A 24,985-nucleotide genomic window follows, 5' to 3' on the forward strand; every position below is an offset into this window, starting at 1 on the left:
CTTGCACTTAATAAAATCTTTTATGAAAATTAAGGCATTTGAAATAACAGACAGTTTGTTTATTTACAATAAAAATATTAAATTTTTAAAATGTTTTTATACGTCACTAAATAATAAACTAAATATTTAAAATTAATGGCTTAAGACTGTTACTTTTTTTCCAATTTACAAAAAGTGTGTTTAGCAATTCATTTTAAATGTTACCGCAACTTGTGTATAAAATTAAGAGTATAACATATTTAAATAAAACATTGAACTTTAATAAAACAACATAAACAAACTTGTACGTTTAATGTTAAATAATTACTGATTTAGTTATCGGTACTATATTATATTTAATTGCAATATCTTTTCTATTTGTAATATTATTTTTGTGTGTTATTTTGATTAATTGTGTGTTGTTTTGTTTAAATATTTAAACATAATAAAAAAATTTTTTACACAAATTTCTATTTAAAACATATTTCTTAGTTAATAATTAAAATCTTAGGATTCAGTTACAAAGTAAACTTTAACATTTTACTAGTATTGGTAACACAACATAACATTTGCATGTGCAATTTACTAACTAATGTAATATAATTAACATTTTACTAGTAGCTATGAATATTAATGTATTAGTATTGTTTTAAAGTACTCAATGTAATTTAAGTTGAACAACAATTTACCTTAACTTCGTAGTCTTTGTATTTTCATTGTTAATTATCAAACATAACAATGTAATCCATTGTTCATTGTTTATGGATTGTAGTCTGACAACTAGGGTTTTAATTACTTTGTCTGATTGTTCTTTTTGTTGTTATTTACATTAAACCAATTGTCAGATTGTGTTATTTTTTTAAAACGCGTGCAAAACACAAAATAAAAAACATAGCACAACGTTTTTAAATAAAAATAATAATATCAATGCGTTAACTTGTTTAAACTAAGTTCTGTACTAAAGATTGCTCCCATTTGCTAAAAAAAAACTTATTTTAAATTTAACTTTATTTTTAGGCAGAAATTTATAATTAATCGATTTTGGAAAATTTCATATTATAAATAAATTAAAATACCCCCACCGTGTGGGTAGTTTATGTAAACAAACTTCTTTGTTTCCATGGTTAAAGTATAACAAAAAAATATTAATTCAAGTTTAAAACGATATTTTGCCGTTTTTAGTTTGTCGGTAATTTCTTAACAATGCCATATTCTAAAACGAACCTTAAAGTGCCTGATGGTTTCTCTAGATTACTGGAAAACCTTGCAATGGAAGTTTTGCGAGAACAACCTAAAAATATCGAGGAATTCGCTGCTAAATATTTTAAAGAATTGTTGAAAAAACGTGAAGGTAAAAATTTCTAATAATTATTATTTTAAAATCTTATTAAACGTATAAATGCATTACTAACAAAGGCAGTAAAGTAGGTCATTTTAATTTAAAAAAAATGGTATATACTAAACTTTAAACATTTTAATTTCACTAAATAGTGAAGAAAAATTGGGCTACTTAAAAATGATAATAAAATTCTTTTAAAGAAACTGGAATTGATCCAACCAAACAAGAAATTGAAATAAATGAATTTACCTCAAATGATAAACCTTTTCAATCTGAGGACAATAAGGTTAAATATTTTTTGGTGTTTTTTTAATAATATGGTGTTGTAGTGGTTAAGGCACAAGATCTTTTAATTGTATTAATATTTTAGCAAAATGAAAATGAAGATAAGGAATTGGAAAAATCTGCGCTTAAAATTCAGTCCCATTTTAGGGGATTTAAATCTAGAAAAGATGTGTTAAAAAGGTAAAAATTTAAATAACATTTAACCAAAAGTATTAAAGGTTTTTTAGGTCATGTTTTAATTGTTTTTAATTATGTAAACATTTAATATATACGCAAGTTTATCTATTAATAATGAGGCATTTGGAAAAATGCATGGGCCTATATATATATGTATACCTAACTCATAGGCCTACAAAACAAACAAAAACCACATTACAATAATTAAAATCCCGACCGTAAGGTTGGCTATCGACTAGTGTTCTATAATATTGTATAAATATAAATAACTTTAACTAAAGATACGATGTATATACTGTTTATGATTCCAATTCTATTTCTATGACAAAAAAATCTTAAAACATTTAGTAATTTGTTTCAGAAAAGAAAACAACAATGCTGCAATTAAAATACAAGCTGGCTATCGTGGTTACTCAACTAGGAAAAAAATCAACAAACGAAAGATGGAAATTAAAACTGTTCCAACAGTAAGTTTCAGTAAAATACTTTTCAAACTGCTTGAATTTTTAACATATTATAAATAACAGTTTAAATATTGTAAGATAAATTCATGAAGTTGAAAAAAAATTACAGTAGTTTAAATTATTTAATACCTTAATAAATAATTAATTCTTTGATTAGGAATACAGCCCACAAGATGATGTAGCTGCTGTTAAAATACAGTCCAACTACCGAGGCTATGTTGTACGTAAAAACATGAAAAAAGAAGTCAAAAATGAGGTATTATTAAATACCCAAAATTAAGTTGATCACGTTTCATTAAATATCTTTTTTAAAATAGGATACTCAAAATTTAAAAAAAAATTTTTACTGTTTTTTTTAATATTTTGCCAACTTAACTATTGTAAAAACAAGAACAATGTTGACCTTATAGACATCTAGTGATCAAGAAACTGATCAAAGCGAAACAGATGCAGCAATAAAAATACAATCCCATTACAAGGGATATATGACAAGAAAAAAAATTAAAAAAGAAAACAAACCTTTGGTAAAATCATCATAACTACACTACTATATGTTTTAAGTTTGTTTAATCCTTACAATTTGAAGCCTGAGTATTAAAAACTGGCAGCTTGGTGTAGTGGTCAGAACACTTGGCTTTACTACATGAGGTCCTGGGTTTGATCCCCACTGCTTTCATGCTGTAGCACCCTTGAGTAAGGCACTTTAAACGGTTTGAACTTCTGCTGAGCAAATACTTAATCAGTAGCTTAATTATCGGGCAATTTTGATCTATTATAATATCCCAAACTACCAAAGGCAACTTGAAACTGGGTCGGCGTAACTGATGTTACTTTATGTTTAGGTCATGAGGTTTACCTTTGTAAATAATAAAAAAAATGTAAATAAGAAAAAAAAACTTAATATTATAGACTTCTAATGACCAAGAAACTGACCAAAACGAAAAAGATGCAGCCATAAAAATACAATCCCATTACAAGGGTTATATGGCAAGGAAAAAAATTAAAAAAGAAAACAAACCTTTGGTAAAAACATCATTACTGTATTACTATATTTAACCTATTTTTAATTTAAAGCTTAAATATCAATTTTGATATTTATCGTAGAAAACTAATGACCAAGAAGAAAATGCTGCTATTAAAATACAGTCAAGATATAAGGGATACAAAACTAGAAAAAACTTGAAAAAAGAAAAACAGCGAATGGTAAATTATTAAAGTTATCAATTATTTTTTGTGTACTGTAGCTTACATACTTTTTTTGTGTACTGTAGCTTACATGCTTACATAAGTTATCAATTATTTTTTGTGTACTGTAGCTTACAAAAATCAAAACTAACAAAAAAATAAATTAAAAAAAAAATATTACATAAACTAGTACAAAATGGTTTTTCCAAAATTAATATTATTAGAATAATTTTTTTAGAAAAGTAATGACTATACAGAACAAGATGCTGCTGTAAAAATACAGTCCAACTACAAGGGTTATGTCACAAGAAAGAAATTAAACAAAGAAAAAAAATCGAAGGTATAACCTTTTTTTAAAAGATCTATTTCTAAATTTATGTTTTCTATATTTTTTATCCTTGATGTAGTTAACATTATGTTACCTAAACTCAGTTTTAGGTTTTCTTTGCCAATTTTGGATACTATTGATCTTATTTGTCAGATACTAAATGTGCTAGAATTGCTATAAGTACTGTTTTGAAAGCATTATTTAGGGATGTTGCAATACAAAAGCTGTGGGAATCAAATCTAAGACCTCATTTTGGGTATAACTTTTTTTTGTATATATCTTTATCCTCGATGTGGAAAAGTCGAATGCGCAACTTAAATATAAAGTAACATGAGTTACTTTGACCCAGTCTCGAGTCGCCTGTGGCAGTTTGGGATATTATAGATTATAATTGCCCGATAATTATGCTGCTGATCAAGTGCTGGCTCAGCAGGAGTTCACACCGTTTATAGCGCCTTACTCAAGGGCGCTACACTTGATTAGGGTTGATTATTATCTTGAATTATACTAATAAAAATGACTAAAAATACTGAAATGTGGCATTAGAAATAAGTATTAATTTTAATACCCTTTAGTTTTTGTTTAGAAGGAACGATATGAAAAGGCAGCTGTCAAAATACAAAGTCGATACCGAGGCTATAGTGTTAGAAAAGGAATGAAAAATAAAGGTGAACAGGTTTAAAATAGTAAGCTAATACTTTAAGAACAAGGTATTAAAAATGTCTTTATAAATCAATTTTCCTATTTTTAACGAACACTGTTAGCTTTTTTTTAACTTTTTTAATACATTTTTAAATTCATCTTGTTTTTTTATGATATATATAATTGTATTTGAGTTGAAGAAAAAAAAACTTAATATAAATTCCAGGAATTGTTAAAAATATTAAGTTTAGAATTTTAATTTTTACATTAAATATAGTATTTAGAAAATGGTAATATTTCTGTGTTTTTAATTATCATAATTATGTGCAAAATAATTAATTTTTTTTGTTGTTCTTTTTTCTGTTTCAAATTAGCAATAGTGTTTTTGTTGTGCATTATAATTTGTAAACATCAGTAATTTAGTATGTAGTTGGCTGCCTTATTAAAGATATATAAATTTATAAACTTTTAGTGATAAATATAACCTTATGTTCTTTTAAAACTTAAAAATTGTTATATTTTAATTAATATTTTATTTTAACCTGCATAAATATTTGTAAAATAAAAAAAAAAACAGAAAATTTCAACAAAATTTAGAGTGCACCTTTTGGATGCAAAAAGTTTTAAATTAAGTGCATTTTAGTGTTTATGATTATAGAAAAAATGGTACAGGTTTTACAGTGGCATTTAAAGTATAACATATTTACCCAACCTTTTTTATGTGAAAAAATTAAATATTTTTTTTGTTATTTAAAAAACCAGCAAACAATAATATTTTTTAATTTGTAAAAATGAAATTAAAAATATAACCTATATATTAAAATACAAGAAGCAGTTTTAAATGTATACAACGTAAAAACTGCATCAAAATATGTTTTTTTAAACATAATAAAATTTGTTTGTAAAATTAAAAAAATGAATAATCTTATAACTTTCTATTAACCTAAGTTACTTAAAAATTCTATAGAAAAAACTTAGCAATAAGATTAAAGATATAGCATACAGAATTTATAATATGCTGATGTCAATTTAATAAGTTTTACTTCAGTAAGGTCTACTAGTTTAATACTACAGATAAGTGCATTAGCTTATAACATAAATCTATTACCATACCTTAACAGTTTAGTTAAAAGTATTTTTAACTCATGTCTAATCGCATATGACCACTTTTTAAAAATACCTTAACTTAGTTTAAGTGGGTATATCATTGTTTTACTAAGAACTTACTTGGCTATGAGACATAAAAAAATTAAAAACAATGTTTTCACTTTTGGGGATTATTCGCACGTGTAGTGCAAAAACGCGCCAATTTTTTTAAATCATTGACCGAGTTTGAAAATAAGCCTAAAACAGGTTCTTACGAATTTTCTTCGCTATCCTTTTGTTCGACATCTATAACAACACTGTTTTTCGAACTAACAGAGGGACTCTTAGATCTAGGCGCTGAACTATGAACTGGACTTATCTGATATGATGAGTTGTCGTCAAGCTGATTGTTCATTGAGTCTGAACGTTCTGGTTTAGATTCTTGCAAGTTTGAAGTTTCTTGTTCGTCATTTTCGGAGGCCACACCGCTTATCATGGGGTCAACTTCGCTAAGTATAGTGTCGACCTCCCCAACCTATTAAATAAATATACGGTTTTTAAATTATATACTTTTAAAATGATAAAGGCACTGAATGGACGCAGTGGTTTAGTTACTGAATAGACACTGTAGAATCAATTGTAATAAGCCTATTACAATCAATTCTAAGTTTAAGCCCATTCAATGTCATTGACAGGACACGTACAACAATTATTCTCGTTACAACGGGCGTCAACTTCAAACAATGCACTCTAAAATCGCCCTTAACGAGAATTAGCCAGGTAACCTGTATGTAGAAGGCCAGCGGATTTACAACGAACGAACTTTTATTGCCTCTCGGTTGTGCTATAAATACTGGAATATTTTAAACATTCCTCACCAATCTACCGATGGTTGGTCATCGTTACATCGTCGGGCCGATCTACCGATAGTTGGCCACCGTCGTATCTCGCAAAAACTTGACCTACAACCCGTACTTTAACTTTAACGTCAGTCTAGCAATCTAGCTGATCTTGTAATGTAACTTTCAATCAAACCATGTAAGTGTTTTTGCCGTATTACAATAAAAGTGTTACTGTTACCGTCTCGTCGTTTATAACTAAAACTTAAACAAAATACCAAACCAAATATAATCATAACAAATGGAGTCGGTAAACGGGGTCAAGTCTAATTAAACAGTTAAACCAAATAACCAACCAAAATAACTACAACAATAAAATCTAGTAACTCTACAACATCACGACTTTCATTAAACTTGATATTTTGTTTGGTAATACAAGTGCTTTAACCTCAGTTTTACGCCCTTGTTTTTTTGTAACATTTTTTTGTCATAATATTATTTTATATGGTAAACCTGATTGTTTTCAATATACTGCAGAGCTGATACATAACAGAAGTAGAATTGGTCTTGGGTTTGAATCATATGAGGTCGTTGTTCTCGTAGACTTCGAACCGTTTGAAACACGTCAGCAACCTCTTCACATTCTATTTGATCGATTACTGTTGCCAAGCAACAGAAAACGCCTAAAACAAAATGTAGTAAAAAAAATAAAATTAAAAAATAAATATTAAAAAAATTTTAATTATTCATAAATAAAATGTTTGCCTAGATTAACATATTCAACAATTTTTTTACAATTTATTTTCGATGTGGAAAGGTCGACTTTACGACCCAAACATAGAAGAACATAAGTTACCCCAACCCGGTCTTAAGTTGCTTTTGGCAGTTTAGGATATGATTGATTATAATTGCCTACTAATTACAAGCTGCTGCCGGTTGTTTTAAAGGCTATTTTAAAAAAACTACCTCGTTGTTGATGACGTCAAACTCTCGAACGACATAATCAACTATCTCAGCATCTTACCCGTTCTTGAGTTTGGCAGTTTAGTATATTATAAATTATAATTGCGCTCTATTTAAGCTGCTAATTAAGTGTTAACTTTGCAAGAGTTACTCAAGGGCTCCACAGTATTACAGCAGTGGAAAGCCAAGTGTTATGACAATTATGCAATGGTTTATGTTAGGGTTATTGAATGATTTTCTATACATAAAAGGGTAAGCGTGAAAATTTTTTTTCCTCAAAACTAATTTAAGTAGAGGTGACGTATATAGGCCACAAAGTCGACTTTTTTACATTAAAAAAGTAACAGAAAACTTACCTGTTCTTCCACCACCGCTACTGCAATGTATAACAGCCGGTCTTGGAGAAGGGGAATTATCTTGTATTCGACCAACAATTTCGATTAAGCACTGAGCATCTCTTGGCGACCCGCAACCAATGTCTGGCCAACCGAGGTAATGATATTGTTTTACTCTGCGAGCTTTTTCGCCTGACTGTATAAAAAGTTGTACAGGCATGTTTTATAAAGTGTTTTTTGTTTACATTTATTTATCCTCGATGTGGGAAAGTCGCCTTTACGACCTAAACACAGAGTAACATCAGTTACCCCAACCCGGTGTTAAGTTGCTTTTGGCAGTTTAGAATATGATTGATTATAATTGCCTACTAATTATAAGCTGCTGCCGGTTGTTTTAAAGGCTATTTAAAAAAAACTACCTCGTTGTTGATGACGTCAAACTCTCGAACGACATAATCAACTATGTCAGCATCTTCTTTTAAAATAAACGTAACGGTGATTCCCCCAAACATCGCTTCTTTATCGTCATCATTTGGCCAATAACGACAGCAAGTAGTAAGACCTAAATTAATAAAAAAAAATACAATTACAAAAAAAAAAAATTTCTTAATTAGTTTAAGAAGTTATATTACAATATATATGTTTGGTGTATTGTAGCTTTAACACTTTTCATTAGCTTTACGATTTAAGGTCTTAAGTTCGATTCTTACTGCTTTGCTGTAATGCCCTAGAGTAAGGCGCTATATATAAATTAATTTTTGCCAATAAAAAACATTTGGTAGTTTAACTTTCATGCAATATACTTAATAATACCCAAAACTACAAAAAGCAATATAAGGCGGAACAAAGTAAAAAAGCAACCCTTAAATTTTGATACAGTGTCAAAAATTTAAAAATAATAATTTACCCTTTTCTTCTAGTTTAGTTAGCATAACAATGTTTTTAACTTGATTCTCCCAAATCATTGTCCAGAAATCTGTCAGGGTATCTGTAAGGGGTCCTTGTGTGGCAATAAAAGTCTTTTGCTCTTTGAAACCCTTAAAAATAAAATAATTCACAATTTTAATTTCTAATTCAGTGAAAATATATATTTATGTTTTATTATAGAATATCAAAATCGCAAAACCTAAAACCAGATGGCTAAGTTATTATTTATAAAAAAATATTAAATTTTTAAAAAAGCATATTTTTGTTAATTTTTGTAACAAATAGTTGCGTACACTAATGTAAGATGCATTTATGTAGTCAGATTTTTCATGGCCCGGTTTTCTTGGCAAGGTTACTCTGTTAAAATCATCTAAGAAAAAAAATTAAAATAATAAAATAAACGACTTAATAAACCCTTTTTTTAATGTTAATATTTGTATCTAAAAATAAAAAATAAAAAAATTCTCAAATTTTAAAAAGTTTATTCTGTTGCTATACATATTTTTTTTAAACTTTTATGTATGCTTAACATGGAAAGGTCGACTTCACGACCTTAACATAAAGTAACATCAGTTGTCTGGCCCTGGTCTCGAGTATATGTTATTGTTTTGTTTAATAAAAACTTTGCTTGTACATGGCATAATTTGAAGCAGTCTATTTTTCTTTAAACTTCTTCTTCCATGTTTTAGTTCGTCTTTCTGCAATGGAATTCGCAGAAGTTTTTGAAATTGCACTTCTAGCATAGTTTCCTCTTCGTTATTGGCTCGTTCTCTATAAAGATAACATTGTTTAGTCAATGAAAACAATATTACTGTATCACAGTGTATTGTGCGATGACAGTCAATAATTTTGTTAAGCTAATTTACTCAAAGCCTTGATAATACAAAATTAAAATTACTTAGTCATCTTAATTTCTGTAACGTAAATAAAAAGTAAAGCCTTACTTTAGTAACTGAACCTGCTGTTTTAATTTCTGGATTGGAACCTCAGTTACCCCAAACTGAACAAACTCAGCAACAGCTTTGTGTGCAAACGCATATTGGGCCTAATAGGTAAAGAAAGTAAATTTAATACAAACAGTTTAAAAACTGTAAATACAACTTTTTATTTTTTTTAAAGATTTGAAACAACATTTACATTTTTTTAACATGAAATTGGGTGAACTTTAGAACCGAACAGGCGGTGAAGTGTTAAGAGCACCTAGCTTTACAACATAAGGTCATTAGTTCGATTACCACTGCCCTTATTTTGTGACGCCATTAAGTAAGGTCCTATAAACTTCTTCAGAGCCCAAAATCAATTTGCAGATAAATTATTTGTCCGAATGTTTAAAACTGTCTAGAGCAACATGGGAGTGGGTCGATGTAACAAATGTTAGCCTATATTTAAGACAGTAAAGATACAAAAACTAAAACAAATAATTTAAAATACATAAGTCTTCTACTAACATCAGTTTGAACTAGCGACATCCTTTCTTTTCTCATGTTTGTAAGAAATGAATAAAAATCTCCACTGCCTTCTGCTGTTAGTTGTTCGATGATTGCGTCAATTAAAATGTAGGTTCCTGTTCGTCCTACCCCAGCGCTACAGTGGATAATAGTGGGGCCTAGAATAATAAAGATTTTAATAAAAAAACATAATAAACAAGTATATAGTAAATTTAAAAAAAAGTAAATTTAATAAAAAAATTTAGTGCTAGTAGGCCTTTTAAAATACTAGATAGATAATTAACCCATTTTTAACCGAATCAACTACTAAACTTTTCCACAATATTGTTTGTATTAAGTGTTCATGTTTTTGCTGTTTACGTTAACGCCGGGCTGATAAGAAAAAAACTGTGGCCTTGGCGCGGTTCAAACTTAAAACTTTTCGGTGTAAACCACGCTATCAGGTATATAACTTTTTTTTTTTTTTTTTCCATATCACCTTAAGGTGATAGGTTTTATATTTTTTTATTGGGGAAAGGTGTGCTGTTATGACGTGTTTTGAGCTATCCGTAAACGCCGGGCTCAAGGGCGAATAGTGTAACGTTGGTGCGGCTCGAACCCGAAACCTTTCGGCTCGTAGTCCGACGCCATGACCGGTTCGCCACACTACCGGACTATATAACTACTACTTAACATAATAGCACCCGAAAGATACTCAAAACACCACTTTGCGACTAACCTGCAGAAGGTGGAATGGCCGCCATGATTCTCCTTCGAAATTGGAGCAAATTTGCCGCATTGCCTGGCACGCCAAAGTCAGGCCAAGTAATATAGTGAAATTGCTTTACAATTCTTTCTGCCTCGTCACCCTGTTCAATGTAATGTTTTAAATACTTTACAGATATGCGCTGTTTAAAAAATAACGTCTTAATATTATTAATTTAGAAATGTGATAATTATGTCATAATATACTATTAAATCAGAATTAACCAATATAACTAAACATTTAAACAAAAGCCGTATGTCCAAAAGCGCCACTTTACTGGCAATGAGACGTTTTCTATTAACCCTTTTTCACCCAAACTTTTTTTGAAAAATGTCTTTAAATTTCAAAAAAAAATTTGACCTCAATTATACTAAAACAGCATTTTCGAATTTTTGGTTTAGTGAAATGTCTATTCGGTCCAGAGATTTTCGGCTACATAGGCCAATAATTTTAAATCATATTTTAAACTTATATAATTAATTTTGGAAAAAATCGAACTTTTTGTAACGTGAATGTTCGTTCAACGTAAAAACTTCGTTGCTGGAGGTCGGACAGTTTTACTTTATACTCCCCGTACTGTTGTTGAGATGTTGTTGCATGAAGGTTTGATGCACTTATAGATTTACTTGGCCAATATTGATTGCATTTTAGCCGCGAATTTTCTACAAGGCGGGTGACCTAAAATTTAAAGTTATTTTACAAAGCTGAATTTGAAGAAAAAAATAAAAGCACGTGGCGTGTTATAGAATAACGAATAAGATATCATAAAGTATGGTCATGGGTTTGATCCCCATTAGTCTAGTAGATACATTTTTACTCATAACTAATGAATCTTTTAAAAGGACAGAAATTTATTGACAAAGCTAAGTATTACTACCAGAAAATAATATAAAAACTCAACAAAGGCAAAAAGACAAAATACCAAAGTTGTAAAGCAATTAAAATTACTTCACACATAAAAAAAATCAAAGTCACGCGTCCAAAACGAAAAATGATATTCGTACTATAAAAATTTAATTCTTTAAATGTGTATTATTTATTCATGTTTGGTTTATACTCTTACCATGATAATGACAGCCGAATTTTGCTCCCACACCATTTGCCAAAAATCGGTAAAAGTTTCTTCTTTTGGTCCTTGGCATGCAATCCATTTCTTTTCATGTTTGTAACCCTATTAAATTAAAGTGTTAAATAGTGAAACTTCTGTTATCAATAGCACCAGCGTGGTATAGGGTAAGAGACTTGGCTTTACTTTTTGAAACTCTAGGTTTGATTTCCAATGCTTTCATTCTTAAGTGCACTAAATTTAAGTGCTATAAACGGTATGAACTTCTGCTAAGCTAAAATAAGAGATTTAAGAACGTCCTAACTGGCAAAGTTAACTTAAGATTTAGTAGGGGTAGCAAATGTTACTCTATGTTAAGACCGTAAAGTCGGCCTTTCCACATCAAGAATAAATACAAGAAATATTAATATTAAAACATAACTCTATTTAAATATACCTGTTTGTTAGTTTAATTTAAATAACAATATTGTTGTGCATTTTACAGTTTAATCATACTAATAATGAATGTAACTTTTATCTATATATTAAATTTAATCAAATATGAATAATAAACATACCGACACATAGTTAGCATTGATGTAATCAGAGCACAAATCATCTCCTTTTATGCTTAGTAATACCCTTGTACTGTCATAGGGGATAACATTGTCGTACCTGTTTTTAATAATGTTAAAGGCTAAACCTGCAGCAGCAGCTTCCCCAGTCATTCCAGGCAAACTCTAAAAATACAAATTCACGATATTTTATTAGGAAAAATCTTGCTGTTTTAACAAATTTTGATTAAGTATACCTTACTAATAATAAGAAAATAAAGTTTTTAGTATAGCATAGCCTATTTTAAGCATTATTTACTTTTTATAAATGTGTAACACGAATGGTTATACTAAAAAAATAAAAATATCTAGTATGATCGAAATTTGGAAAATACCATAAGAAAAATATGTATTTACGTAGATTATAAAAATAAAAAATACAATGCTAAATTAATTAAAAAGTGTTAAAGATAAGTACTAAAAACATTAAAATAATTTTATTATACCTGAAATTCCATTCGAAAAATTCGATTGTCGTCTGCTGATTTTTTAGCGCACTCTCCAAGAATATCTTGATTTGAAATTGCCATTTCACCAACGATAAACTAAAAACAACGAATGGTATATCCAAATACAACTACAATGTATTTTAAATGTTTTTAATATGAAAAAAACATAATTTAAAGCTTTCAAAATAGGCAAAAATGAAGTAAATTAACGACGCGCCATTTTGAATTACGTCATCTTCTCTCTTATTGACATACTGCGACTATACTGCGTTTTAAAGCGCTTCGTTTCTGTCTCCTACATGGTCTAGGGGTTAGGATTCCTGGCTTTCACCCAGGCGGCCCGGGTTCGATTCCCGGTGTAGGAACATTTTTATTTACTTTTAAAAATAATTTTTAAACGAAGAAAAGTTCAATATTGACAAAATTAAATCGACATTTTGGTAAAATAGTTAATAAAATCCTAACAATTTTAAAATGCTTTGTTATCACTGTAAAATGGCAATTTAAAAATAGTTTCTGTTTCTACTATAGTAAATAAACCATAAAATTTTTATTACTAAAATGCTTTCGGCAAAATAATAAGTAACTGCCTATAAAGAACAAGCACATGAATAGCTCATTGTACAAGTTAACTTTTTACTTAAATTTGACAAATTTACATTTTGGAAAGAATTTTTTTGTTGTTGTTTTATGATTTCGTTAAAACTTATTATTAATTCCATTATGATATGTATTTTTAATCTATTTTAATATTTAACTTATTTTATAAGTCTTTTGTTTTATTTTGATATGTTTTTTATTAGGTCTACTCGTGTTAATTCAGTTATGTTTTGTTTTGGTAAAAAGCAGTTAAATTTTGAATATTTTAAGTTTGAAATTAATTGCCATACAATACAATTATAGGATAAAATTTAAAACGAAAGCCTAAACTACCAAGGCAACTTAAAACTATGTTAAGTAGAAACTGCAAGCCTATGTTTAAACTCTAAGATTGGCTACCCACATTTGAGAAAACTAATTTATGCAAATGAAGTAAATGCTTTAAAAAATATCTTAAAACTTACTTTAGGCCGACGATGAAATGTTCCGTTACGAACCATTATACCTTGGGTTCCACTTAAAGGAATATCTTCACCGTCCCGGGCTCTTTTATCGCAACATGGCATAGTTTTGCCAGTGCTAAAAACAAAAAAATAATTGTATTTTTTACTATGCATCATTACAACCCGGCCGACTGCGTTTACCGATTATGAGGTTTTCAGTTCGATTCCCACTGCTTTCATGTGGTAACATGAACAAGTTAGTTTAGTGCTTTAGTATATTTTATAGTAAAGTTCGCCTTACTAAACAAAAGAAAGTTGAACTTACCAAAAGTAGTACAGCACAATCAAAAATACAATCAGAACAACAAAAAGAAAAGTTAGGGTTCCGCCTAAAACAGCTCCAGTGTTGTCAACAACAGGAATTTCTGTTGCAGTTGTAGTTTCTTCTGTAGTTGTTGTTGTAGTTGATTGTGTTGTTGTAGTTGGAGCTTCTGTTGTTGTCGTTGTTGTTTCTGTTGTTGTTGTTGGAGGTGCTGTTGTTGTTGTTGGAGGTGCTGTTGTTGTTGTTGGAGGTGTTGTTGTTGTGATTGTCGTATTTATCGCTTGTGTAGTTTGGTTTGTGGTTACTTTTGTTGCTGTTGTTGTAGTAGCTACAAAAAAAACAAAATCAAATTAATAAAAAAAACAGCTATTTAAGTAAATATTACATTAATTTTGTTTTTAAAACTGTAAGAACAAACTCTTAAATATTAGGACTCTAACAAATTTATCATCTATTTTCGGATTACTTTTTAATTTTAACCATTTTTTAAACGTATAAAACTAGAAAATGGCTGGCAAATGTATAGCTGTAAAGAACTGTTTTTTTAAAAAGACCCAAGAAAGGGAAAAGTGGCAAGGGTAGATTGTTTAGGATTATTTTTGTTTCATCTATTAGTCTTTGTTTCTAAGTATTTCATTAGTTTTTAAGAATTTGAATTTTTGTCACATAAACAAAATTACCTTCAGTTACATTATCTGATGACGTTGTTTCAGGATCCCTAAAAACAAAACAAATTTTAAAATATATATTAAAGCTTAAAAACAAACATTTTAAAAGGATACCTATGTTAACTGTGTGCTTATGTCATGCTGTATTAATAAGAAGGCATAGTTATTACTTATTTCACAACATTTGAATAAGTAATTAGATAAAAGATCAAGAAATATAAGTTAAAAGTCTGTATACTTTTGGTATTAAAACTTTAACAGAGCAACACATAAAATTGAACCAATTTGGTAAATAAAAAATAAAACTACCAAGTCTTGTGAAAATCAAGCGATTTCAGAAGCTCAAAGTGACCTTTTAAATTGACTTATTTGGTAATTATACAATACAAAAGATTAAATGTTTTTCCTATTTCAAAATATTTTGTTTTATTTCCGTGTCGGAAGGCTTAATTGGCTTAGTATACACACCGGATACGCCTACATGTATTCATAGTGAGTGACGTCAGGTACCAGGCCTAGCCTTCGCGTCTTTTAACTATAGAACTTAAGCAATGACTTAAAAAACGATTGTGCTTTAAACTTAAATACTTTACCAGTAATGGTTTGGTTAAGTTTTAATATGTGATTGTTAAGTTGGTATAATTTATAAGAATTTTTACAAATGATTAATATATCGATTTTATAGCCTGTCAAAAACAGTTTAATTGTGACAAATGCATTAAACTGTCTAGTAACCTGATGACATTTAAGCGACATTTTAAAATGTTTTTAAATACCATTGTCACGAAAAATCCCCATTTAAAAAATACTATAGTCATAAAAAGTAAAAAATATGAAAATATAAAATTAAATCTTGTTAAACATTCATTTTCTAATTTAAAATATAATTTAAAAAATTTGAAAAACTACCCTGTGGTTTCTGGCAGTTGTATTGTAGCGTTTGTTACTGTTTGCGTTATTGTAGACGTTGCTGTTGTGGGATTAATAACTTGAGGAGCCATGGTTGTGTCTGTCAAATTTCCTTGCGAGAAACATAATTGACCTAAAAATACAAAGTTGTAAAAAACATGTAATGTAGTATTTAGTCTCTGTTGCTTTACAATCAAATAAACTAAAGCCAGATTCCTTTTTGTATATTTATTTGATCAAGAATAAAATGTCTATATATACTTAAATTTTACAGTTTTTTTAAAAGGTCATTTTTAAAGACTTTTAACAATACATTTATGTCCCAAATACGACCATTTATAGGGAACTTAATATTAAAATGTTAACTATGTTTATACCAATTTAGGTAACATTTTTTAAATTGTTTAACAATTTGCTAATACATTAAGGACAATATTATATTATTTTTTTATTCAAGTAAAAACTTACTGTTTAAATAAAGGGTTAGAAACCCAACCAACAGCCTTTTTGAAAAAATCATTTTTATTTTCAATGAAAACTCAAGTCATCCTTTAATTCATGATGATAATTTTCCAACGCCTAAATCTGAATATAATTAAAACACAATGTAAATAACGCACTGAAAATGACGTCATACTAAAACGTCACTTAAAAGGAAACTCTAAAATTTACATAGAATAAACTTTAAAATCTCTTAAATTTAATTTTGATTTTGAATTTATTAAAACTCCCTTATTTTTTAACCTTGTTTAAATTTATAACATTATAAAACACAAAACAATAGTTCTAGCTAAAGTTTAAAACACATTTATAATAAAGCTTTAAATTTAAATTTTTAGTATTTTTTAAACGCTATATAACTTCTAGAAACGACATTGCCAATAGGCAGACTATAACGCATTTAATTAATTTATTGTACGTTTTATTACTTAAGCTAGTTTATAAGCGGTATACTGCACACACAATCTTTTAGACAGCATAACCGCCACAGTAAATTACTAAGTGTATTATGCTACTATTTGATACAAAACACAATAGATCAGTCATCAACAAAGTTTCCTTAAAGGGCTTATGCTTTGTTTATCTTATCAGTAAGCCCGACTGTATGAACAACAGAGTGTATTATAAAAACGCTACCCCATTTAAACCTAACTCAATTTTTAAATTTTTAAAGGCCCTTGAAAATAATCTTACATGATTATGCACATTTCTGATTGGACTTTAAGAGGGCTTGCAGCACTTTTTGGCTACTGCTTTATGCTGGTACTCACAACTAGTTACTTCCTGAATGGGGCAGGCTTTTCAGTCAGATACATAATACGTGGGCAATACATGCCATACACCTTTTCGATATTAAAATAACTAGCCTAAGTAGGAAAAAACTACACACTGTTATAACGTAAACAAGAATTAATTAATCTAAGTTTAAAAAATATTAAAATAGGCCTTAAGTTGTTAATACTATTTTTTTTTTCAATTTGTGAAAAATCTGTTGTTTTTTGGGGGTATGAGTCACGTGGTTATTGTTTACTACGTCACGAAACGTCACGTGTTAAAAGTGATCACGTGGCCAGGATCGGAAGCAATAAAGCGAACAAATAGATTCCAAATTTCGCAACTTAAAAAAATTTTGAGACTCAGCAAAATAATTGTTATACAACATGAGTATTTAAAATTTGGTTTTTATATTTATATAGGTAAACGTGTTCAGTATCCAGACAATTACTAAAACGTGTATAATTAACGATATTGATATTGTCAGATATGCAACTAAAGCTCCTGAAATTAAATTTTTTTTTAAATTTAGATTACTGTTTTTCATTTTTTTACCAACTATATAAACAATACAAAAAAACATTAGTTACTAATAATATTTGATAAAACGCATGCTATAACAGTTTATTAAATAAGTTTAAATAAGTTTATATTTTTATGTAACAACTAATAATTCTAACTCGTTATGTAGTAAACTTTTATAGCTTACAAACAAAATTATTCTACAAATTTATCACTAAAAAATTTCAAAAACAATATACCAAGTTTTATATACTATTAAAAAATTATTTTAAATTACCAATTATATAAACGTGATAATAAAAGGTAAAATACCTTAACAAGCTACCACGATTATAATTTTTAAAATATAATTTTAGTGCCGTTGTAATATCAGCATATTTAAAAAAAATTATTGTTAAACATTTTTTTAATAAATACGTAAATATAAGATTTTCTAAAAGTGTTATTAACCCCAATTTAATTTTACATAAATAGTCTTTTTTTTAATCTGACAAAAGCGCCCTTTTCTGTTATAAAATTGCATTTTAACAATTTCTGTAACGTTGTATTTTAATACCTACACGAACTACAAATATAATCACAAAGTAGATATGACGTAATTTCCGCCGACACCTTTTCAAAACATGAATATTCAAATTTTAGTTCAAAAATTATTTCATGCAAAATAAAACGCAATTAATTTTATCGAAAAAATCTAAATAAAAATACCTAAAAATATTTCGAATTACCAAAGATCAAAGTGCGACATAAAGTGGCCAAACAGTTACGCAACCCGTAGAAATTATGAGGTCATAAGTTTCCGGAATTCAAGTTGCCTTATAACAAATATAACACAAAATTTAAGTAATTCAACCCTGAGTGTACGAAGTAGTGTGTTTAAGGTATCAACACACCTAACAATGTAATCTAAAGAAACCCCTTTGTACCCGAACCCCGACGACAATCGCAGACAATAGGTCCGATTTAAAGTCTGATGTCTTAAACCCAAAATGGAAATTTAATTTAAAATTATACTTTTAACTGCAAAATTTCAAATCGTGACCCCTTTAAAGTAATTAAATTGACTAAATTTTGCACTAACTCTATTCTTATCCATTTTTTTGTTTAAGGACGTTTTATTTTGGCAACTGCAGACCTTTATGTTATAAAACATGACTGCATCTCAAATAACACCGGACATGAAACCAATTTTCCCCGGAAAATTTACCAACAAAACTTGTATATAAATCCCGAGACATTTAAAATAATTTATATATTGATAAAGCTGACCAGCGAGTTATATGAAAAATTGCTTGTTAAATAAAATATTATTTATTGAATAATATTTGGCAATTAGAAAATAAATAAGTGACTTTAAATGTTGGATTTTAAAATTTCAGTAAGTAAATAAAAAATTTTATATTAAAATTATTAATTTAGATTCATAACATTTGGATTTTTTTTTTTAGTTTAAATTTTTTTTATGATTTTATATATTTTTATTGTTGATATTTAATTTTTTATTTTTCAAAAATTTAATAAAATATTAATTTTTTTTAGATTAGAATAATTTTGACATTATTGTTTTGTATGGTTGCTGCATCTTTCGAACTAAAATCGTAAGTAAATATATTTTAAGTTAAATAGTTAAATTTAAAAAAAAAAATTAACATTTTTTTAAATCAAAAAAAAAAAAATAAAATTAAAATTTTTTTTTGATGTGGTATAAAATAACTTTAGTAAAGCCAACAAAAATGTTTTTAACTTAAAGTTTATATTAAAAAGCGTTTTTCCGTAAATTGGTAACAATTTTTTTTTTGGTGATAAGGTAAAATATTTTCTGTTTGGTAAAATTTTTTTTTTAAAAGCGGTAGCAATTTTTCTAAACATAATGTTTCTTTTTTATTAAAAAAATGTCCTCACTTAAATTTTAATTATTTAAAAAAAATATATTTAATTTTTTACCCCAAAAAATTTCTTTTAGAATTTTTTTTTTTAATTTTTTTAGTACTTTTTTAAAAAATTTTTTAAGGAGTATTTTAAAATTTTTTTTAATTTTTAGATGTGTTTCCCGAATTAACCTGGGACCATGGGAGGGTAACGACGTAGCCCCCGGCAGCAAATATCTATGCCGACAAGACCCTAATTTAGAAGTCACGTGGTTAACCGTAATCCAATGTTGCCATAGCTCTTGTTACAACCCTCGCTCTGGGCGCCGAATTTACGGCTACCACGTGCGTCCAATCATGCGTACAATTTTTCTGACCAATAGGAACAAGCAGCTTGTTTCCATGGAAATACCGGTGGGATGTTATTGTAAAAAAACTCGCGCAAGATAAAAGAAAAAATTTTTAGGGGATTTACTTAAAATTTTATCCCAAAAACCCCTTTTTACCCGGCTTTTGTTTTTAAATCACGTTTACTGTTTCCCCTAATCTAATTATGCAAATTTTTTCTTCTTTTATCTCGATTTTTTAAAGCCCAATATGTGTTGTAAATTAATTATAAATTGATTACACCATTTCGCATTAAAAATGCAATAACTTTGTTTATTTATATATTTAAATTAATATTTATTTTTTTGTGCTTGCCCAGTTGTTTATACTATATGCAATAAAATGATACGGCAATTCAAAATGTTTAATTATTTAAATTTTTGCCCTAAAACAAAATAAAATTTAGGCAATAATATAGGTTATAGCAAACATAATAAATACCATTTTTGTATATATTACCTTTTACTATTTAAATTATTCACTGAATTCAGGCCGTGTAAATACACATGGCTTTTAAAAAATCTAATTAGAATAGATTCTAAAAGTCTGGCAAGCTCTTAATTGTGTGTCTTACGTAAATAACCTACGTATATTACCATAAAAAGGTAAAATAGAATTATTAAATTAACTCTTGAAGTATATATATATAAAAAACTAGTCAGACGTTTTATTTTTTTAAACGTAAAGATGAATTTAAAACGGCAGCTAAGTTTGATTTTTAAAATTGTTCTTATTATTCATTCAGCAAAATGTTATAAAATCACGCTTTTTAGACAAGGTATTGTAATAAATTATAAATAAAAATATCTGAATAACATAAAAAAGTTAATTTCATCCAGTTTTTGGATAATAAGTCTTAAAAATGTCTAATAAATTGTAACCATTATCAACCAACTTTCACTTTTAAAATGTCATTTAAATACAGCTGACTTTTTATAGATAACCAACAAGATACAGCGTTGAAATGGACAGTAGATTACGCTCAAAAATCAATTGATTTTACTATAAAAACTCAAAGAAATATTTTAAACTTAAACAACGAATTTGGGTTTGGATTGTCTAATTATGGTAGCATAGAAAACGCTGATGTTTTATTAATAAAACTTAATAGAAATGAAAGCATCACAATTCAGGTTATTTTAATTTTTAAAAGCATTTAGTAAACATTTTAGTAACAAAAATATTTTGGTTTATTTGTAGTTTACGGTTCTCTAAAAAAATAAGGACTGTAAAAGTAACGAGATGGGATAACCGTAAAAGTAACAAGAACAGTATATATTATTTATTATCATAATTATAAAGAATAATTACCTTTTATTCGATATCATGTGATTATAAAAAATTGCGCAGACCGTGAGCTACAAGTGATTTACTTTTTTATATTAATTTATTTATAAATTGCCTTTTGCTAGTTTTGAACTCTAAATATTAATTTAGTAATTAGTTTTTAACTTAGCAAAAAGCAAAGGCCAGCACAGAATGAAAGCAATGGGTATTAAACATAGGCACATCTAAGGTTTATTTATATATTAGTTATATTTTTAATATTAATGTGGAAAGGTCAACTTCACGACTTAAACATAAAGTAACATCAGTTACCCCAAACCAGCCTGGAGTTGACTTTGGCAGTTTGAAATATAATAGATTATAATTGCCCTTAAATTGTTTATTTCTTCAGGATTGCTGGACTGATGGTAACGGAACCCTTGAACCAGATATACAACAAAATTACAATCTAACCGGCTATGAAATTAAGGACAACGCAACTACAATATCTTTTACACGACGTTTCGACACTTGTGATTCGCAAGATTTTGCTATAGACAACGGCACCACTAATATTTTTACAGTTATTAATATCAGAAAAGGTAAAACCCCTTATTTTAGTTTTTAAACGTTTTTAGTGAGTGTGTATTCAGTTATTTAGTAGCCCAATTGCATTTTTCAACAATATAAGTTGGTGTTTATGTTTTATTTAAATAACCAGTTACTTGAATACATATTTAAGTTAAGCTTACCTTTTTTATCTTACAGCTGATATTTCTTCTTCAAATTTTCAAATCGATCTTAATTCATTTAAAATCCATAAAGTTCGTGTTCAATTACTGAAGCCAGATATCTCCTATACGCCCTTGGATATTGATAAGCTTGATAAGTTAAGAGTACAAGCAGACAACGTCGAAATACCATCTGCTCATACTACATACTGGTGTTCTGTTCATAAATTACCTGAATTTAAAAGCAAAATACATGGTATCGGATTTGAAAGTGTAATAACAAACCCTGGATTGGTTCACCACATTGAAGTAAGCATTATAACTATTATAATAGTTAAACAAACTATAGTTTGTTGCTATTAGTTTTTTTTTCTGAAAAACAGTTTAACCTAATAGCAATAAAATGTTAGAAACCAAATTTCAACTAATAACAGTTTTATTTTTGAATACTATCATACATACTGCTTTGTTTTTAATACCAATTCTGCTGTTATGGTTACACATTTACTTAAAACCCTTACTTTATATTACAATTAACTTCTACACATTTCTGACTACTACTATTGAGATTTTTAATTATCTAAATTTAAAGTAAAGTCTATACCTCGCTTAATTAGCTAAAAGCGCTTCTGCCCATTTTGCTAAAGGCGTGTATAAAAAGCAAACAGGTTTTAAATTATTAAAAAGCTACATTTTGGGTGTTTTAAAACACAGTTAAATCTCAATAATATTAACAATTAATAAACAGTAATATACAATATATTACAATATAAGATATGCATTGGTTCTTTGTACTTAGACAATACACATTAACATAATCTAGTCTAAAATACATTGATTTACTAAAACGTAAACTTTCAAATTGTAAAGTTATTTAAAAATTTTTGAAGGGATACTCACAATGTTATTATTTTAGGTGTTTACTTGTGATGTCAACGACAAAGTTATTCCATATTATAGTGGAAAATGTGACTCAAAAAATATGCCTGAACAATTGACTAGATGTAATCGTGTATTGGCTGCCTGGGCATTTGGGGCAGAGGTAATTACTACAAAACTGTTACAGTCAATTCTCTGTTAAAAAACTGGCCAAAACCTTTTAAAACTATGTGGTGTACAGTGCTTAAAAAATGTGTACCTATAAAATATGTAGAATCAAACCGGCAGCATGGTGTAGTGGTTAGAACATTTGACATCACTACCTGAGGTTCTACGTTTGATCCCAGCTGCACTTATGCTGTAGTGTCCTTAAGTAAGGCGGTTCAAACTGCTAAAAAAATCCTAAAATGCGAAGTCAACTTGAGACTGGGTCGAGGTAACTGGTGACCCAACGTTTGGGTCGTGAATTCGATCTTCTTACATCGAAGATAAAGATATAAATATATAAAAAAAATTATGCGTCAGTTCGATTCTAAATACTATTTTAAAAGTGCAGTTTTGTTAAACTGTTAAGAACAGTTTTTACTATTTAAAAACTTGTTTATTCACAGGCCTTATTTTACCCCAAAGAAGCTGGTCTGGCTTTCGGGGTACCCGAAATGTCGCAATACGTTCGCCTGGAAATCCACTACAACAACCCGAACAACTTACATGGGGTTATTGATAACTCTGGGATCAAGTTTTATTTAAGTAATAGGTTGCGAAAATACGATGTAGGTACGTTAGAAGTTGGGGTAACTTACACACCAAGTAATGTAATACCCCCTGCTCAAAAAGGTTTCAAATGGAAAGGTATCTGTCCAGCCTCATGTACTAAAGCAGTAAGTTTAATTATGTATAAAGGTAAATTAAGTTTAAGCATTTGTTTATCGCATGAGGTTCCTAGTTCGATTACCAGCGCTTACACATTGTATAAAACGTTTTAAGATAATGTAAATTTAAAGTAATTGGGCATACATTATTTTAGAAACTGATTTTTTTAGGCTCTACCGAAGAAAGGAATAAACGTTTTTGCTGCTGAGATGCATACTCATTTAGCAGGGCGCAAGATTTGGCTTTCTCATTATAGAAATGGGAAGGTTTTACCCGAAATTATAAGAGATAATCATTATTCAACTTGGTTTGAGGAAATAAGAACACTACCAGAGCCTGTTAAAGTCCTACCAGTAAAAATACTGTTTACTTACTACTTGAACAAAAGTAAATCTGTAGTAGTCAGTTTTCTGCATTTAAAGTACAAACATTCGACAACAATGTAAACCTAGTTTAACTGAATTTTTTTTTTAATATCTCTATCCTCGATGTGGGAAGGTCGAATACACGACCTAAACATAGAGTAACATCAGTTACTCCGACCTAGTCTCGATTTGCTTTGGCAGTTTTGGATGTTGTTAGTTATATATGCCCGCTTATTTTATGCTGCTAATTTAGTGCTGGCTCAGCAGGAGTTCATACCGTATATAGTGCCTTACTCAAGGACGCTACAGCATGAGAGCACTGGTGACTTATGTTTATCTAAAGGTGAAATAACCATTTATTTTTTTGTATTTGTAAAAGGGCGATACTTTGGTAACAACCTGCACATTTGACACTTTCAACAAAAGGCAAAATCTAACGTTTGGAGGGCTGGGTCTGACTGATGAAATGTGTGTGTTGTATTTAAACTATTACCCAGCCTCCAAACTGGAAGTCTGTAAAAGCTCAGTGTCAGAACGATCGCTGCAGAACTTTTTTGAAAGAATTTTTAGGTATCAAAATCGTTTTAAGAAGTTATGCTTCAACCTTGTTTTTAAATTTGAACTTTAACTAGACTTTTACATTAACCTTATTTTAATACTTATTCAACAGAAAATGGACCACAAATAGGAAGAACATAAAAAATGCAACATTTGTTGATTTGTACTCGGCCGTTGATTGGACAAAAGAAAATATCATTAAGCTAGCTTTAATGTACGGTTATGGACATGTGGATGTGTTATGTCATAATGGCAACGGAATGGAATTTAAAGGAAAATGGAAAAATGTTGGAAATTATTTCGTTCAACAAAAATTGAAAAAGAATTCCAAAAATTGTAAAAACTAGAAAGTGTATTTTAAAAAGTACTTTTCTATTTCAATATTATTTGTGATTTTTTTTTGTTTGTATTAGCAAATAAAAAAATGATAAATCATACATGATATGATGACCGTTTTTTATTTGTAAAC

The 24,985-nt window shown here is 28.6% G+C and overlaps 3 protein-coding genes and 1 non-coding gene across 6 annotated transcripts; 3 read left to right on the forward strand and 1 right to left on the reverse strand.

Annotated features, from left to right (window-relative positions):
* Window positions 1-1,139: 1,139 nt before the first annotated feature.
* Window positions 1,140-4,939, forward strand: LOC145751839 (uncharacterized). 3 transcript variants are annotated; one of them, XM_082567960.1, is made up of 10 exons: window positions 1,140-1,330; window positions 1,519-1,604; window positions 1,689-1,783; window positions 2,142-2,247; window positions 2,402-2,500; window positions 2,655-2,768; window positions 3,154-3,267; window positions 3,349-3,447; window positions 3,668-3,769; window positions 4,333-4,939. In XM_082567960.1, the coding sequence occupies exons 1-10, from the start codon at window positions 1,183-1,185 to the stop codon at window positions 4,414-4,416; spliced, it is 1,047 nt and encodes a 348-aa protein (XP_082424086.1). In that variant the 5' UTR covers window positions 1,140-1,182; the 3' UTR covers window positions 4,417-4,939. The 3 variants fall into 3 exon arrangements, with proteins under 3 accessions (XP_082424086.1, XP_082424083.1, XP_082424085.1); XM_082567957.1 differs by having other exon boundaries at window positions 4,344-4,939; XM_082567959.1 differs by having other exon boundaries at window positions 4,347-4,939.
* Window positions 4,934-16,379, reverse strand: LOC145751838 (receptor-type tyrosine-protein phosphatase epsilon-like). Its single transcript, XM_082567956.1, has 19 exons — window positions 16,261-16,379; window positions 15,793-15,925; window positions 14,896-14,933; window positions 14,219-14,543; window positions 13,915-14,029; window positions 12,848-12,946; window positions 12,366-12,527; window positions 11,806-11,913; window positions 11,241-11,420; window positions 10,716-10,845; window positions 9,998-10,155; window positions 9,494-9,594; window positions 9,184-9,320; window positions 8,843-8,919; window positions 8,530-8,659; window positions 8,042-8,184; window positions 7,644-7,818; window positions 6,838-7,007; window positions 4,934-6,020 (listed from the first exon to the last, which is right to left on the reverse strand). Exons 1-19 carry the CDS (start codon window positions 16,310-16,312, stop codon window positions 5,757-5,759), a joined length of 2,697 nt encoding a protein of 898 aa, XP_082424082.1. The 5' UTR covers window positions 16,313-16,379; the 3' UTR covers window positions 4,934-5,756.
* Window positions 13,144-13,215, forward strand: Trnae-uuc (transfer RNA glutamic acid (anticodon UUC)). The gene has a single exon. It is a non-coding gene; the product is annotated as a tRNA-Glu (tRNA).
* A 4,152-nt stretch (window positions 16,380-20,531) lies between the features above and the next one.
* Window positions 20,532-24,944, forward strand: LOC145753501 (dopamine beta-hydroxylase-like). The gene is made up of 10 exons (XM_082569905.1): window positions 20,532-20,622; window positions 20,784-20,977; window positions 21,523-21,712; window positions 21,879-22,150; window positions 22,758-22,883; window positions 23,332-23,601; window positions 23,764-23,946; window positions 24,338-24,528; window positions 24,629-24,803; window positions 24,930-24,944. The coding sequence occupies exons 1-10, from the start codon at window positions 20,532-20,534 to the stop codon at window positions 24,942-24,944; spliced, it is 1,707 nt and encodes a 568-aa protein (XP_082426031.1).
* Window positions 24,945-24,985: the final 41 nt, after the last annotated feature.

This window comes from Corella eumyota, chromosome 5 (assembly GCF_963082875.1).
Source record: "Corella eumyota chromosome 5, kaCorEumy4.1, whole genome shotgun sequence".
NCBI lineage: Eukaryota > Metazoa > Chordata > Ascidiacea > Phlebobranchia > Corellidae > Corella > Corella eumyota.